General features: G+C 47.9%; 2 protein-coding genes across 2 annotated transcripts; one reads left to right on the forward strand and one right to left on the reverse strand.

Annotated features, from left to right (window-relative positions):
* The first annotated feature begins 3,745 nt into the window (after window positions 1-3,745).
* LOC120904959 (polyserase-2-like) lies at window positions 3,746-6,201 on the forward strand. The gene is made up of 5 exons (XM_040315509.1): window positions 3,746-4,424; window positions 4,516-4,785; window positions 4,856-5,038; window positions 5,190-5,376; window positions 5,488-6,201. Exons 1-5 carry the CDS (start codon window positions 3,746-3,748, stop codon window positions 5,864-5,866), a joined length of 1,698 nt encoding a protein of 565 aa, XP_040171443.1. The 3' UTR covers window positions 5,867-6,201.
* LOC120901906 (endothelin-converting enzyme homolog) lies at window positions 5,908-11,429 on the reverse strand. Its single transcript, XM_040310267.1, has 5 exons — window positions 10,785-11,429; window positions 9,029-9,293; window positions 8,434-8,951; window positions 7,946-8,364; window positions 5,908-7,881 (listed from the first exon to the last, which is right to left on the reverse strand). Exons 1-5 carry the CDS (start codon window positions 10,794-10,796, stop codon window positions 6,726-6,728), a joined length of 2,370 nt encoding a protein of 789 aa, XP_040166201.1. The 5' UTR covers window positions 10,797-11,429; the 3' UTR covers window positions 5,908-6,725.
* Window positions 11,430-18,636: the final 7,207 nt, after the last annotated feature.

Consider the following 18,636-nt stretch of genomic DNA (forward strand, 5'->3'; position numbering starts at 1 on the left):
TTCGTCCAAACATTCCAAACGCTTAACCGGTCGCGGAAAGATCTCGTTGAAAGGAGGGCAGACGTCTTTTTTTCAGTTCTTTAGATTCGTTTTCCTTTCGTGTGCCCTCTTCCTACCACCCGCGTGTGTCGAAATCTGTGTTTTGACGTGACATATTTATGACCGTTATTAAAATTCCCGTCAAAACCTGTCCATCCGGATAGTTTTGTGTGAGTGTGCTCGTGGATATCCAAACTAAAGCATCATGCACCGTCGATGGAAAAAAGAAGCTAAATTGGGTGTAATTCCACGCTGAAAAACAACGCTCTCGCTCCACTGGAACGCGAGCACACGATGCAACAGGCCACAAAACTGCATCCGAGACGCAACCGACAAGAGAAATACAACTACATTAGCGCAAGCACCCTCGCACACAACTGTTGTTCTCTTGCTGTTCCCTCTCTCTCTGTCTCTTTATCACTCTTGCTGACCTTATGACCGCCGGCAAAATCCATCGGAACGCCAAGCTAACCCGGTGCCAGGACGGGGTATGAAGACAGGCACCCCCTGTTGGCTCATTCCGGGTGCAATTTATGATGTCGGCACGATATTATGCTAATAGACTCATTAAAGCATGCCACGGAAATTAACATGATAAAAAACAGTAAACAAAACTTTCCGCGGCCCACTATCGGGCGAGGGAAAGGCCATCTGCGCGTTGGCTTCTCTCCACGATGCACAGTGGGCAAAAATCCTGCAACTTGTGCCAGGGGTGAAGCTTTAGCAGAACTTGCTGAACAATGTTTTGATTCCAGTTTTCTTCGCAGTGCATCAAACGATCTCAATTGAGGGCGAGATGCACAAGCCCTACCTTTTTTAATAATATACTTTCAATTAAAAGTTATATCCATCTGAAAGTAATACAACTCTCCCATGGTGCAGTATTGTACACCCTTTTTTCATTCGTCTACACCAGCGATCGCTCATTGTCGGCATGTAATCGATCAGATGATGAATTTCCTTCCCACACTCCCATATCCCTGCTCAGCCCATCCTGACCGTTCGCCACCGAACCCTGCAGGGCAGAACGCTCGACGCACTATGCACAAAAGTGCATCCGAAAAGCTGGCGCTATAATTTATACTTCTTATCTTGCTTCTGCACTGGCTGGCATCGATCGCATTCACGGCATCGGCACGGGATCTTGTAGGTGCCGAAATTCGTTCTACAAGAGCGTAAAAACACATGCAAGAGCGCACACAAGCGCGTCCGCTTTGCTTATCTTCTACCCTCCCCATTCTCCAATTTTAATGGGTTCTTGTACACGTCATAAGAAGACTGTTGCCCGTCGCCTGTCACGCCAAAGTTCAGTTCCTGCGCGAGCAATTCATCATCGAGGCTACCGTTTCGGTCTGCCGGAAAGGTGCAATTTTCGATGCTAATGGGAAACCATCAAGCAAAATCACTCTCTCTCCGTTCTGCCTCTGCTGCCGATGCTCTACCGAGCCGAGCGTTGGAATCGATATGATTTTCGATAAAATTTACACCACAACAATGCCGCCCTCTTGTAAACTGGCAGTCGTTAACATTGACCGTGGCAGCGTGAGGTGATGCGAGCTGGAAGTCAGCTGGAATAGACGTTTTCTTTTCTGTTTTGTTCGCGTAAAGCAAACACCACTCCACAACGCACAACACAACAATGTAATAGACTTGGCTGGAGGATATATTTCTTCTGGACGGGGTTGTTCGTGTCTGGTGCAAGAAACACGAATTAAGAGAAACATTAAAGCGGCTCTTGCGGCGATTTTTCAAAATTATTGTCAACTTCTCTGCGGTAGGTAGGGGACGCTTTTTTTCAGAGGCTTTTTGGTACAAGGAGAGGTCCCTGAGGCGAACATGTTTAGGTCGAAATTTATTACCATCCATTCGAGACCAGCGGAAAGAGTTGTTTTATTAAATTTATTTAAAGGTAAACTGAATTTCATTACTAATATCATGATCTCTCTTCTCATCCCATTATTTTAAACTCCAAAGTTCTTCTCGTCATACAAACACTAATTAAACAACGAACCCATGTGATGCTCCGTTCGAATCCGCCTGCTTGTCAAACATTATCGCACTAACAACCTGCTGTGACGCATGAGCTGGCGTTACAGCATCCCGCATCGTTCTTTGTCCATTGCCAGCACCACAACCACGGGCCCGAAGTCGAAAGCCAACCCAACCGACGGTTGAGATAACAACTGTGAAAATAAATCGAATCGAAAGCAACTATTGATTGCACGCTGTTCGTTAGTTAAATTTGAAATTGATAGATAATCCCTACGTACGGCTTTGTCTAGCATTTCCGCGCACGTCACTCCACTGCACTTGATTTCGGTTGCAATCTCGATGCGCTGCAGAAGCAGCCGCACAAACCAACCACCTTCACAAAGCCACGTATCATGGGGAAAGTTTTTTCTACACTTCAGGGAGACCGGTGTTTCCAACCAATGTTGAAGCGTGCCTCCCATTTCAATGATGTGTGTGCTTTAGCGCTCCTTTTTACTGTAAAAAGCAAACGATTGCAACGCTGTAAGGATCGGTACGGGCAAACTGGCAAGCCATAACATATTCGTTACCTTCGTCAGTCTAATGAAGAGGAAGAGCTTCAACGATACCTCAAGCTCAAGAAGTCGCTCGAAATCCCGGTAGACGAGTTCTCATCGATACGCTTTTTTTAAGGGTACCATGAACGTCCAGGAACTGCCAATCGCTCCGGTTTTCCACTTTCCCTGGCACTCGAATCGGAATGCACGGCAGTACCAGACCCCTTTACGGTAGCAAAACGAATGAAAAGGTGAAAAAACGCTAGAAGCACAGTTCTACCATCGCACTCATCTTACCCGTAAATTCCGATCCACCCATCGACCGGGCAACAAATTGTTGCACGTTCCATTACACGTTCCAGATTCCAGCTTCGTGCTCAGTGAGGTATGGTCTGGAAGGGAAATGGTGAAAATTCTTCCACAAGCCCAATCACTGCCCCGGGGAGCGTTCTCCTTTCCCAAACCGAACCGTGTCTGGTCACCGGGCAGTTTTATCAGCAAAAACGTGAGAAAGCTACCGAACCGAATCGGCTCACCGCCGGACCTACCGGACACGCTAACACACCCTGTCAGGTTGGGGATTGGAATCGGTAAACAAATTTATTTGCCTTCGCTTCAGTGATGGGATGGACGATGGGTGAGTGGTAAGTCACACAGCAATGCGTTCAAGAATTCCAGCATCAAATCCTTCAGGGGTGGAAAGGAAACAAACAGTAGTTCCGGAGCTTTTCGTAATAGTTCCGTAACAGTAGTAGATGCAAGACGAAATTGATCGTTAGTGTAGAAGGCTGTAACGTTTTCCAGTTCTATTACCGTTCTGTCTTATTGTGAAAGCAAAAATAATATCAATAACATGTTGTGCTGACCTTTTAAGCTGTGACCCAACAATGAATGATACGGTAGAATGAATAATTACACCGGAATGAAGAATCCTTGTGCAAAATATTGTATCTTTTTTTTAGCAATGGATGCTTGAGCTTCCGCTTTTCAATATCCTCCAATATCATCAAGTCACAGCTTCAATAAAATCATCCAGTCACAAGGTTACTTTACGACTTTCCCATTTGCGCAAAAATGCGTGATTGCGTAGATGAGCCTGCTGCGATCGGAGATCGATAAGCCTCCCCGATCCCTGTGCGGAAACCTTCACCTCAACTGTCAGTCAAACAGCACCCATCATGTGGAAGGCCAGCGCATTACAACTGGTGCTACTCGCACTTGTCATCCATTGGCAAATCGATTCGATCACCACCACGAACATCCTCTGTGGCCAGCGACCTATTGCTGCCCCGGGTACCATCACCTACGGTCGGTCTAGTTGGCCCGGTCAGTTTCCGTGGCATGTGGCACTGTACCGGACGGAGCAGCCTCTTACGATTTCGTACGCTTGCGGCGGTTTCATCGTGGGTGAACGGGTGGTAATTACAGCGGCCCATTGCGTCACAGCACCGAGCGGCTATCAGCTAGCGGCCGATGAGCTGACCGTCCGCGTGGGTCTGTACGATCTGCTCACGCTCGCCCGCCACTCCCAAGAGCATCGGGTAGGACGGATTCATCGGCACGGAAACTTCACGACAGGCTCACCCCGCCATGACCTTGCCCTGCTGATGCTTCGAACCATCGTGGAGTTTGGGGACTTTGTACAGCCGATTTGTTTGCCACGGGAGCCGGATGCTCTCAAGGGAGTTCGGACGGGAACTGTGTCTGGTTGGGGGTTAGTGGAGGATGATTCCCCTGCTAGAACGCTTCGATCGGCCACAATGCCAGTTGTGAGCTATTTAAGCTGTCTTCAAAGTGATTCCACACTATTTGGTCCTGTCCTATACGATGGGATGTTCTGTGCAGGGTGGGAAAATGGTAAGCTTTAACTATATTACTAATACATCATCAGATCCGTGCCATATAAAGCTTAAAGTAGCTAAAAGACGACATTTGTGACTTCTCACAGGGACGAACGTTTGCAATGGTGATAGTGGAGGAGCATTCGCTGCCAATGTTAACGGTAGTTGGACAGCCTTTGGTATAGTGTCTTTTACGGGAGTTAAAGAACACACCGACAGTCAAATACCATTCCGTTGTGATACGAAAAGCCTGGCTGGATTCATCAGCATTCCGATGTACCTGGATTGGATAGAATCTGTAGCTGCTGTGGAAGCTGTACAGCTAGACACACATCGTGAAATGCCCCACAGCCCATTACCTAGGATTAGCGACACTAGTAAAAGACCCCCGATTCTATTGAATCTTCCGATCAAGCTGTTAATTAAATCCCATTTTCCTTCCGCCAGTGTGTCAATCGTACCGCGACCAATGCCCAAAGCAAGAAGACGTATCATACTTGGCTCCAATCGTCCGGCCGATCCGCGTCGCTGGAAGTTCGCCCCGTTACGCTCGGCTAGTGATTGATTGCTACGGCGTTCTGATAAGTGAGCGGTTTCTTCTGGCACCGGCTAGCTGCCACCATAGCACAGGTAAGAATGAATTCTTCTCAATGCTCCATCATGATGTATGATTCCCGGGCCCACCGGACACACTAGCCGCAACATAATAAATCGAACCATTTCAAATAAATCACAAACGACCTGGGGACACTCACGGTGAATCTGGGGAAAAATGTTCCAGCCCTGCCAAAGCAATTCATTATGCTGGAGTTTGCCGGCCAGGCAATGGCCTGTAGTGTAAAGAGATTCCATCATCACCCGAATTTTATCAACAATCCCCCATCCGAGTCTACAACGGAGGACAATCTGCGGAAAGAGCGGACACACCAAAGCAATATCGCCCTAATCGAACTGGAACGGGCAGTGTCGTAAGTATCCTGCGCTCTCCAAGTCTTTCCCCCTATGCTATCGTCGTCAATCGTTTGGAATTGATTTGTTTTCCATTGTGTTGCTGAAAATTGAAACGATATTTCTCACAGTCTGTCCACCTGTCAGTTTGTGTGTCTCTGGACGGGGGTCGAAGGTGCCGAAAGTGAGACCCTCCCGAACATCTTGCTCTACTCGGCCGTGAACGTCTCGTCCGGTGACAAATCGATCGAGTCGTCGGAGATGACGGTCCGACCGACTTCCAGTGGCCGGAGCAGCACAACCCAAGCGAGTCGCTGCTACGACGAGCTGCTGGCGCCCTTGGTGATGCAGCAGAACCCGGACGGTGGTCGGTCCGATCGATTGGTCGGCATTGTTGTCGAGCGAACCTGTACGACGATACGCTTCATCAAGGTAGCACCGTTTCTTGGCTGGATCGAGCGGATTGTCTGGCTGGGGTCATCATCTTCGGATAACGACAATGGACTGTAACCGAATAACCCCGCAAAAAAGTACCGAACAGTTTTGAACAGTTGTACAATCTAGGATAAGTTTTATTTCATTTGTTGTTGATTCCCGCATCAAACGTACATGTCCATGCTGTCGTCGAGTAGGAATTCACGTCGCTTCTTACCTTTCCTGTTATAACTGTTACCGCATTATTCACCACATCATCGACAGCCATCGTGCTGGCACTCATACTATCCCTCCATCCTTTCCTATTCGATAGACACTGCTAGACGAATAGTGCGTCTCCCTACTTAGCCAATGTGCTACCCTCATTTTAAGATACAATCACAATTATAAACGTTTTCGTACACTATAAACGTGGATTTTTTACTCTTTGCGCAGTTTGTGTGTATGTTTTTGATGCGAGAAAATTGAGGAAAATACTAAAGTAAAATGCCTTCAAACACCCATTCCCTCGGCCCCGGGCGATCCGATCCTTCGCACGATCGCCGCCCATAGCGAGCAGTAGAAAAAGTTAGTAATAAAATAGATATACTTTCAGTTTGTCCGTTTTTGTGTCTTACATACTTAGTTTTTGGTTGCTGTCTTTGACTTAGAAATCTTACTCGCAATGCTCTCTAATTGGATTGCCCCGCTGCCCGCATGTTCCAGGAACGTTTCAGGCCTGTTACCTGTGCGTGTGCTGTTTGTGTTCTTTCACTTTGATTTCATCATTTGGCCACGTTGAATTGATATATGAACACTGTCACAAAAATCGCCCACCGAGTGTGCACAAATGAAAACACGATCTAAATGAGAAAAACAAACCTTCTGCAGAACGTAAACACATTTGTACCACCTTGCTCGTCCAGTTGCAGTTGTAGTTCTCCCACCGCACACTCTACCATACCACACACTTGTCGATCGGATTCATGCCCGTACCGAGGGGACAGTGGAACGTGTCGGAGAACTCTTTCAGATTCGACAGCGGCCCTATCACGCGATACTTGGGCGGCGAGTGGGAATCCTTCTCGATCTGCAGCGTGGTCGTCTCGTCTGTCACGGCCGAACACCAGACCTGCGCGAATGACACGAAGAACAACTGCCGGTGGGTCATGTTTACACCCGGCAGGGGTAGCGTGTCCGTGTCCGTGTAGCTGTTCTTCTCGTTGTTGATGTACGCGTGGAAGGCCGCCTTCAGGCCACCATTGTCGGCAATGTTCTCCCCCATCGTCTGCTTGCCGTTGATCGTTTTGCCATTGATTCGGTAGGCACTGTACTGTTGGTTGAAGCACTCCGTCTGATTCTTGAACCGCTCGATCGTCTGATTGTTCCACCACTGGTGTAGATTGCCGTACTTGTCGTACTCCCGGCCCTGGTCATCGAACGCGTGCGTCAGCTCGTGCCCCATCACCACACCCATTGCGCCGTAGTTCAAGCTTTTCGAGTTCTTGATGTCGAAGAACGGGTTCTGCAGAATGCCCGCCGGGAAGACGATCTGGTTCTTCGTGGGCGTATAGTACGCGTTCACCGTAGGCGGTGTCATGCCCCACTTTGTCTTGTTCACGGGTTGATCGAGCTTTTCCAGGTTCTTTTTCAAGCTGTAAATGTTGTAGTTGATGTTGTTGTCGAAGTAGGTCTTTGGGTCGATGTTCAAATCCTGATACTTGCGATCCAACTCCTCCGGGTAGAGGATGTAGTCCGGGAAGCCAATCATATCACTAATCGCATCGGCCTTCTCCACCGCCAGTCGACGTGTCTCCGCATCCATCCAGCCCAAGTTCTTGAAGTTTTCCTTGAATGCATCCCGCACCTGGTTGATCATTTCTTCGGCTTGCGGTTTGGAATCACCGTGAAACACGTCCCGCACAAACATGGCACCGACAGCGAAACCGAGCACATTGCTCGTGTCCGACACACAGTACCGCCAGAGCTCTTCACCTCCGTCCGAACCCATCAGTGCCTTTCGGAGACCCTTGTACGCATCGCGGAATGCCTTAGACAGGCAGGCGGTCAGCGTTCGTACCGTTTGCCACACGAGATAGTTGTTGAGAATGCTGAAATGGAGAAAACACAATGTGTGAGACATAATAAAATCCTCTTGTCCAGATCTTTACCTACATCTTCTTCTCATCCGTTGAGGTGTACTCCTTCATCAAGATGTTCAACTTCTCGAGATACTCCGGAGCGTACACAACGACGCGCTCCTTCTCGGTGATCTTGCGCCGTACCAGTCGAAACGCTTCCTCAAAATGCTCCTGCCAGTTGATGAATGGGGCCTTCTCCTGCAACATCGCCAACGTCATCGGATGGTACAGTGTCTCCTCATCCCGCCGCATATCCTGCGGGGTGGTAATGTTGGCCAGACGCGTCTCAAACTCGATCACCTCAAGCATCTGACGCCGTGCGTCCGTTTCGTCCGCCCCGAGCAGCACCGAAACCTTCGTCATGTACTCCAGATAGGCGGTCAGAATCTTGGCGTTGGCCGTTTTGTTTAGATAGTTATCCCGCGATGGAAGTGTCAATCCACCTTGATCGATCTGTAAATATTATTGTACGTAGGTTACCATTACTTCTCACTTGTACCATTTGCAGCTCTGCTCTCCAACCTGTATGATATGCTTGCTAGAGTTGCGATCATCCTCGCCCACAGCCCACCCGAACAGTCCGCCCATGTTGTAGCGTATCTGCAGCGTTTGAAGCGTTCGCTGCAGGGACCATCGCTGCACGTCAAAGCCGCTCGCGTTGGCCGTCACGTTCCAGCCACCGATCTGGCGCAACAGCTTCTGCAACGGTTCCGCGCCGAGCTTCTCCATCGTTTCGTCCTCATCCAGACACGATTGGTAGTACAGTTTGGCCTTCTTTTCCGCCTTCGACTTAAACTCCGCCAGAGGCCGTTCGAGAGCGTTCTTCAGCACCAGCTGATTCTGTTGCTCCAGCTTCCCAAACAGGCCCCACATTGATTTACCCTCCGGGATGGGATTGTTGCGGATCCACTGGTTGCAGGAGAAGGCGTAGAAATCGTCGCACGGATCCACACTCCAGTCGATCGAGTGCAGTATCTCACTCGCCGCAAAGATGCAGTGTTGATTCAGGCAGGGCAACTGTTCGTCCACCCCGAACGGATCTGGAGAGGCATGGTAAGATATTTTGAGAACATTAGACAAACTGGCACTACACTTACTGGCTGCTACTGATGCTTACCCGAACCAACGTGAGGACGCACATGAAGAATACGCGTTGTATCGCTCGCCAGCAAACTGCTCAGCACCACAATCAGAATGATAGAGAGCGCTAGCAGCGACAGCAACACCTTCTCCAGCTTGCTCCGAGCGTTCCACAGCGAGGATCCCCGGGCGGCATGGTAGCGGATGTGCATCGTAGGGCTGCGCGTCGTCTCGTTGATCTGTATCGAGCCGATGCTGCTGCTGTCCTCGTCAGCGAACTGTGCCTGCTTATATCTCGTCATCTGTCAAAAGATCACCGAACAGACCCAACATTCGACTCTCGTAAAGTTTATTTTCTACCAGCACACGACAATTAACACAATCGATTTCGTTTGCGTCGCAATTTGTTTGCGTATTTTGCCGCCCCGATTCACCCAGCACTACTATAGCGCCGCAATTCGATACAACTACTCGGCCGACACCGCAAGTACGCGAAATTCCCGGGCCTGCCAGAGTCTGCCTCTAATCAAACTGACACGAATTGTTGCTACTGCTGCTGCTGCTGCGGCTGCTACTTCTCATCGCGCTCACGATCAACGTCTAACTGTGTTTCACATGTTTCGCGATCTTTGCGTTCGCTCAGCCACGCCAAAAACCGCGCGAGAGCAAACGCAAGCGAGCGCGCGCGTGCGAGTGTGTGCGATCATGTAAACAATCACCTCTATCAGCTCCAACTCCAACAACCCGGACCCGACAATGGCCGCCTGCCTGCCTGGCTGCCACTTCGCAATGCGATTACGCTTGCGCACAACGGCACAACACACGGCTTAGCTGCGGCCCGCCAATTTGTCTTTTCAAATCAGCATTTGAGGTGAGAGGAGGCCATTGGGAGGGCACGTTATTGCTCCGCTCATTCATAAAACCACTCCCAGCGTTCCCCAAAATAGAACCCTGCCTGTGGCTTATTAGAGAAAGACGCTAGTAGTGGTAATAGTTTCTTTATCCACATACTACCACAACAAACCCCGTTGCTCGCTGCGATTAGCGAGAATGTTGCGGTTTTTACAGGCAACGGCAGTATGGGGAGGATGTAAATACATCTCACTGTAAACCGATGCTTGCACGTGTCTTGAAAGGTTTTACGCCCCTCAGAGCTAGATAATTAAGAGGGAACAATTTATTGCTTCCGTATGGATTCGCGGGGCAGTTCGCGAAGTTCAACAACAGCAAAGGCCCCCCCGGGAGGAAAGATACGCTCTGGTGCACTCAAGCACGCTTGTTGAGTGAATTATTGCATTCAATTTACAATCGACTTAAATTGCATCGTTGTTAAAAATGTTTTAATTTATACAACAAAGTTAAGAGTACTTTAGCTTCGCGGAATCCCACTATGACAAATAGCGCTTCTATGTGAAATGTGATGCAAATGGTCATGTAAGTGGGACTGAGAGAGATGTCCCCATGTTGTTGTTGCTGCTGCTGCTGCTGCTGCTCCACACTAATTGAAGGAACGTGCAGCAGTAACGCACAATACACAATACCCAACCTGTTAACCATATTGTATCGAGGGACGCTCAATTCTCCCTTCCCGAAGCATGTAAACTTCCCCACCGAAAAACCCCATTCTCGCTACCGTTTAAAGCTGATTCAGACACATTAACCCACTCATGGCGTTTGGTTTATCTTATCGTACGTTTTTTGTATCCACTCGTTTGCATCGGGTTGGTAATCATTTAGCTCACAATGTTTGTGTGCTGCCGTTTCTGGAAGCCCTTCCTTCCTTTCGTACTCACCTGCACCGACATGGTTGGAATGGGGATTGTGTTACTTCTTCTTTTTTTGTTGCACTGATAGCACCGTGGATGTCGCACCGTACAAAAACGCACTCGCTTTTCCTACTCTTCCACAGTCAGTCTTTTTTACGTTCAGTTTACTACAGCGGAATGTGCTTCACAGCGGGTGCTCCCGTTACTGTTCACGCATATGGAAACGAGCCCCCAAGTAGGGCCTGGCTGGCTACCATATTGAAGTGGTCGTTGCGCGCCTTGGGCAACACCTGCAATGTGTATCTTCTCGATAATACTGCTGTGATGCCTGGACCTACTATCAACAGCGTTTTTGCACTATCGATCCGTTCGTCGCTAAACGATTGCTACTGTTCCTTCGTTTTTCGTCCCTTTTTTTTTTAGGCCAACCTGGGAAGACGCTTCGTTCGTTTACGGGCCCTTCAGCACACTACTTCAGATGCTGCTGCTTTGGAACGGTGCAAAGACTCATTTTGCTCACGTTTTCCACTAACCTACCGCACTCAGCTTCTCTGAATAATCAAACTTTTCCTTCCTAAACATCCTACCATTCCCTAAAACACACACGCAATTCACCAAACCTCGTTGGAGTAACTTTTCCTTGCGTCCGTGGGGAAAAAAGTGGTTTGTATTGGATGAAGGACCATGGATGAAAATAGTTTGCATCTGACATGCGCCACAACCGTCAAATGTAGCGCGGCTGCGTCCGAGCTTCACTGTTTGGCCCGAGAGCTGTCAAAATCCCGCAACCGTACCCGTTCCGTGTGGCAGGGCAGAGAAAAGCCGGGAAAACGGATACCAAAACAAACCGCCTTTCCCACTCGCATACTTTTCGCTTTCCCACCCGTCGACCCGTCGGCACTGGGATCCGTCAGCGTGCAATCAGCTGGAAATGGGGAAAGCGGATTTCCCCGGGGCGAATGTCGTGGCATTATGCGGGGGGTAATTTTCCGCTACCTGTCAAAGTGAATTTTTCATAAACAATTTACCGTCGCTGATGTCGCTGCTTGTCGTTTAGGTTGGTTTACAAGATGAAGGGATATTTTCTTTGGAATGTAATGTATCCAGCGTAGAAAGATCTAATCTTATTGATTCTGTTACTTGTAAGCTTGTTTACAGGAAATACTGCACACGCTGAAAGCGACTACCGCAACCTACATATGCCTCATCTTGCCGCTTTTTAATGATGGTGTGTGTTGCAATTTACGTCTCATTTAAACGTAAACCTATAAACAACTTTCCATGTTTACAAAACCACATAATTTGCGTCAAAAAGGAACCTAAAGGAACCAGTGTAGATTTCAAAAGCTTTCAAAGAATGGTTTGCACTGTTATTGGATCTATGTCACTCAGAGATATTTGGTATATTCACCGCGATAATTCAATTATTTGTTCATTGTTTTTAACTGCTATTACAATATAAGAACTCAAACATAACAAACATCATAGGAAGGGATATATTTCGTAGCTCTTTGGAGCTCACAACATACTGGGAACTCAGCTGAGCTGTGTAGCTCAAATCTCCCGCAAGGGGAATCAATGTCCTTTTCTCCTTCCCTTATGATTCTTCTCTTCTGAGAAATCGCATGTCTCTCGCTCTCTCTCTCCTTCAAACTCTCTCGAAAGATACTCTACCAACAATTGTAAGGACAACAAAACTACAATACGATTGCTAGGTTCTCGAAATTTACTCGAAACTAGGACAGAAATAATTTTACTACCGCTGCTACTGATACTACTACTACTACTACTACTACTACTAGTGGTGGTAGTCACTACTATTGCCAGTATAATCACTTTTACTACCAACACCAAGCACACTAACAAAAGGCAAAGCGCGATTGGCCGGTGAGCCACTACCACGAGGAACACATTTTTTGGCCTGACCGTTGGTGGCGAATGCCATTACGTACGCTACTGGCGGCATCATCATCATAAGAAGTTTTGGAATGGAATTGCTGGCCTTCTGCCGAATGCTTCGAAAGTTAAAGAGGCCACCCACAAAGCCGACCGTACACCGTTTGCAAATAGATACGGACGTAAGTAGGTGCCACTAACGCCTTCCGAAATGCACCATTGGGCAGCATTGATGTGCTGCAGTTGGGCAGGTCAGCGGTGGACTCTCGAAAAAGATGCATTTCGATAGGAGGATACATTGAATTGCAGATATTCATTAGGATCAATACATTTGAATACATAACACTTTGAGAGGCTTCTCAATCCATTAAACCTTTCTAGGTAAATATATTCGTAAGCCTTCAGTTTTTTAAGCTCATTCATGAAGATTTCAAAGCTAGTTATGATTGTTTAAAGACATTCAATTATTCTTCTTCTTCGCAGCATCTTTTTAATAATAAGTACAGCCTTCTCGAGGCATCTGTGTCGCCAACTGACCTTGCAATCTGTCCAGTTTAACCTGCAGATTATTTGTGGAAGGTGAATTAAAAGCAGCTCCCCAACATTCGTTAGCTTCCCAGATGACACGTTCTCGCTTCCCATACGCTACACATTGCGCCCTTTTGCGCTTGATTCCGTCAGACTTCACGCAGGCATCTACCGTCCGCTTTGATGACCCAAATTTAAAGTCAAATAAAACGCGACGAAAAGCTTTCGCCCGGTTGTTGCCTGCAGTCGCTTCCGGTTGCACAACTCCAAACTCAATTAAACGATGCATTGTACAGTCAAATTCGAACTGTTAGCATTGCGCCCAGCAGAGGCAAGAAGGGACCGAACCAAGCGCAAGTGACGACATTCGGTCGATTGTGGTTTTGCGAGGATCATACGCTTTGGGACGCGATCGAATAAAGCAGACGCTCGGGTGTGTGGTGCCGCGTGGTCATGCACCTGTACACTGCTTGACGTGTGGTTGCCGCGGATTCCCGGGAATCTGCGGGAACACTCGCCGCAGCGCGTTCCAACAAATCGCGGCCACTACGCTGATTAGTCCGGAACGTCGGCGAACGTACGACACGAAATTTTCAACATTTGGTCGCTCGGTTGGTTAGCTCCTGCTGCTGTTGTAGTTGCAGGTAGTTTCAAACAAACTATCAACTTTAGTGCCCGTGCTTGCGTGCGCTTTGTTGTTGTGCAACCGTACTATGCCGGGGCCTGTTTGTGACGTGACGTCCTATCGAGCGGTTTGAAGTGTGCAGCTCGTTTGGATTAACTTCGGCCCAGCGTTTGAAGCTTTCACAAAGTTGGGTTGGAAGCTGTGGAGTTATCTGCCTGACAGCGTTTTGGGAGGTGAAAATTCTGGGAACACTCTTTTGGCAAATGATTATTATAAATTTATCGCTCTAAAACTGTGAACCAACTTTCAGTTCTCGTTAGGATAATGGATTTTAGTTACCCATGATGTAGTTTCCAAACTTTTGCAAAGGCGAAGTTAATTAATTGACTGAAAAGCCAAATCTACTTTTAAGGTATTTTTCCCCCTTTTTCTTTCTTTGTCATGCATTGCAAAACTGTCACTGGCTACGATTTCAAAGCGACACTGCCAATGTCATCGTTAATTTAAATTCAAATCCATTTATAGATCATTTCATCTCCATTCGAACTCATCAGCACAGTCCACAATCTGTTTGCTGTTTTGAGCATTCTAAGCCATCGTACGGAAACCGATTGGACAATTCCTCCGACCAGGACCCGGTACTTGTGCCAAAGTAACGTTTACACCATCTTCCGCTTACGGAACACATCCACCGGGCTATCGGTTACTATCACCATGGGGATCGCTTTCATCCTTTCGGCGTCAAACATCCTCCAGCGCCGTTGCTGACCTCCCTCTGTCACGAATGCATTTCGTACATGTCCGGCTCGATTTTCCGAACCAAACATTTCACTTCCCACAGACATCACCTGTCAACCGAAACGCGGGGAAGCGCAGTAAGAGTACAATTTACTGCCCCAGCCCAAGGACCAACTATCGATTACTTTTGGGCTGCTGGTGATGCTGGCAAAACCTGGTGACCGGTTCCAAAAATTTATGCCATGATGCCCCGTGAACGTATTGTCGTATTGCAAACGGTGGGTTTTTTTTTTTTTGGTTCTTTCTTCACTATTACTTCAACTACCTCCACCATCGACAATCGCAGCAGATGGTCACGATAATTTGCATTCGAGAAAGCAATTCGTTCAATTATTTAATTGCCATCGATTTTCCATCATCCAACCAACCATCCAACGGTGCTCTGCTATATTTACTGTGTGCATCTCTCTCTCTGAGCGTTCTCCGTACCACCGTGCCACGAAAGAATCATCCACGCTGACATCCTTCCCGTACCGCTTTCCAGATGAAACTTGTATGAAAACCACCCCGTCGAACATAAAAAAGGTGGAAAATTAAATATACATGTATGTCAGATAAAAATGCTCTGCCCAGTGTAAACATTTTGAGTGCATAATGACATTACTTATTCACCTAATTGGGCTGCGCAATCGTGCAATGGGTTCAAGTGGTTCTTTTCTTCGAAAACTTCATTACGGGACTCATTAAGCTGACATTATCTATTTCTAGAAAATATTACCTCAACAACGTTTTGTACAAACAATTCTCTGATCTAAAAGTGTCAAAAAGGATGCATAATTGCTTGATTAATAATTGATAGCAGTTCCATGCACCTTCCACTACACCATGCTGATCAAACATGGGATAAACCAGTTTGCGTACAAGTTTTCATCAGTTGAATTTCATCCTCCATTTCTGCGAACTAAGCGAACTTTGTTTGATTTTTCCTATATTGATTACCTACACGCCTGCCCTGCCACCTGTCCTGTCCGTACAGTGGTTCTTTAATTTCTCACCCTTTCAACCCGCCCCCGGTGGGCTGCCGTTTGTTAACCGCACCACCCGGTTTACCCGCTCACACGTTTCGCGAGCGCTCCATTTCTAATTATGAAATATGCAAATAAACAAAAGGCATATTAAATTTCTGCCAGAGAGTGAATCTTATTTATTCATCGACAAGAGGCTAGCGCAACGTGAGCACCGTGTGTTCATGTGTGTCTGTGCAGTTTATACCGAGCCGGCCAACACATTGCAACCATGCGCCTCCATGTATAGGGGGAAACCGTGGCAAAAATGGGGCCACAACTCTCCGGTTCTTCGTATTTAGCACTGACCTGGTGTGTGTGTGTGTATGTTTCTCATCGTCCACCTACAGGATTCGGATTCGGTTTCCATTTCTTCCCCTCTCTCTCTCTATAACAGTGCAAAAGCATATGTGCTTGAACTTCTACTTTGTGCTTTCAGTGCAGCTTGGTTTTTAGTTGGTGTTGCTTTTTTATTCAACAAACGTGTGTGGGGCGGAAAAATGGAGATAAATTATATATGGTGTAGTCGTTTTTTCAAAGGTTTTCGAGTGTCCGTTCACAACACTTCGGGACGAATATTCATTCGATATTGATTCGAGGAAAACCTGACTACAGGTATGTATTAAATTTGAGCGCTGTTTTGGAAATAGAATTCCCCTGATCGTGTTAAGGATGTTTGAAGGTGAACATGAGGCTGCAACATGACGGGGTAAGTTGTTGCAACGCATTCTATAGTGCTGACCATTGCATGCTGTTCTTCCCGTTGGTCCACGCCTTATTTTAACTAGATTAAATGTGTGTATTTTTCCTGACAAAAGAACCACGCGCCAAAACACTGTAAGGGCTGTGGGAAACAATGTTAATCAACCATCTATTTACACAGATAATCTCATTAAAAAATCCCCCAGAAGCATCCACTTACAGCAGACACCAGGGCCAGACCATGTCTATGCAGCTGACAGCAGAGAGATAGAGAGAGAGAGCGCGCGAACAAGAAAAAACTAGAGAACGAGTAAATGAATAAAGTTTGCATATTTCTTGTTCGTGTTACATTGTCCCGACACACCCCCGAATAGTGGCCTTTTTGTCGTTTTCGTGTGGAAAGAAAAAAAAACGACAGAGAAAACCAGGATCTTACCAAATGGAGGATGTCTGATGTGTAAATGGAGCCCCCCCGGGGGTGTTCGTTTGCAACCCATTCCGTCCACACACACACACACACACACACACACCCGCTGCCAATGCTTCCTCTGATCCACTTGGTAGCACCCGCCAAAGTGCCATTTATCAGTCGCGACATTGTCATCGGCTCTCCGGACACTCCCTCCCCCACAAACAGTATGTCCTTCAAACGCTCACCATAACCAGCCCACCAGCAACCGAACAACAATCGGCAAAGATTAGCATTACAGCATGCAAAACTTTCACACCGAGAGCGGTAAAGGGATCGTTTGAAGCTAGCGCCGAGCTGGGCGCGTTGGCAGAAAGAAACGGAGGAAAGAAAATGAATCTATTTCCCCTGGCCTATCGTTCGTCTAGCCACCAAAAACTAACCGAAAAGAGAAACAGTTCACAAAGTGCCAAACGACTACACAGAGAAAGAGAGAGAGAGGGGAAGGGAGCGACTACTCGAAGTCGTCTGCATGTCGCAAAGGCAAAGTTGAGTCATTTTCATCCCCCAAAACAGCATCCCGCGCGCGCGTAATATCAGTCTTCTTGCTTCGTTACTGCGTACTGCGAGAAAAGGGGGAAGAGCAGCAAATAGCGGCCACACGAATACATCCAATTCGTTTTTCCCTTCCCACTCAATGAAGGACACACTCCGGTGACGAAATCTGGCGGGACAATTGCAAGTGGCATATTGAAATTGAATAAACAGTCCCCGGGGCCGCTTTTGTTAACGCACCCGAAGTGTTGCTAAGCTGCTTCGACGCGTGGCGTTCGTCTCCCTTGCGACCCTCCGAAGCGCTAAGCAACGAAACCCGGACGAGTAATTGTAGTTTTGTTTTTCTTTAGAATGTTAAAAATCGTTTCTCTTTGTTGGGCTGGCTCTTGCGAAAGCACGGGAAAATGTTGTGAAACAAAAACCCTCCGGTCACTAAACAATGGTTCGACGAACTGATTAGAAAAGCGCTGACGTTGCACGTGGGCCTTCCAGCTCATCACCATCATCATTATCGTCATCATCATCTGCGTGTCTCCTGCTAGTTTCTGCCAGTCGTTTTGTGCACCGTAAAAAAGAACCTTCGCCACACCAACGAAATGGCGTTTAATCTCTCTCTCCTAGCTGCCCATCACACAGGGGCCTACGATCGTTTGTTTTGCGCTTCCATCAAACCCGGTGGCGATGGCACGTGTCACCCGTGGGGTCCACATTCGACGGGTTCGGCCCTACAGTCCAATCGAAACCGGGTGCCAACTCATCTACATTCGCCGTGTGGGAAGGAATGGGGCAGCGTGGGAAAGCGTGAGAACGCACCAGAACACACGCGGAACCGAAGACGACTCGGACAGTCGAGTGCGCCGGGTTGGGTTTTCCGGTCCCCCCGAAGCACTAGCCACCCTTCTCCACTACAGGCATAGAGCTGTCTGTGTGTGTGTGTGTGTGTATACACCCCAGTGCGTACCGCGAACCTTCCCCTCTCTCGGGCTGAAGACGGAATTGTGCTGATCTTAAAAGGCGACACCGAGTCTGCCTACATTAGCCATATTATTGTATTATTCTTTATGTAACGCAACCGAACCTTCCGCCACGGCTCCACCCACTCCCACCCCCCTTCCCACGCCCATTGCGTAGCGAAAGTATTGCGTGCCCCGCCAACCCACATCCATCCATCCTGGGGCGAAAGTGCTGACTGCTCGGAGTGTTCGGCCCGGGCCGAGGGCTGGTGAAACTTTCGCGCGAGATCTTCTTAATACAAAAGCACCACTCCCTCGCGGTGCTCCGGCCTGTCCGTCCTGCCCGCCCGTACCTCGTGCAGAATCTAAAATGAACCGAGCACCGAGCACCGCGGCCCGGCCCGATATC

The sequence above is a fragment of the Anopheles arabiensis genome, chromosome 3 (genome assembly GCF_016920715.1).
Source record: "Anopheles arabiensis isolate DONGOLA chromosome 3, AaraD3, whole genome shotgun sequence".
Classification (NCBI taxonomy): domain Eukaryota; kingdom Metazoa; phylum Arthropoda; class Insecta; order Diptera; family Culicidae; genus Anopheles; species Anopheles arabiensis.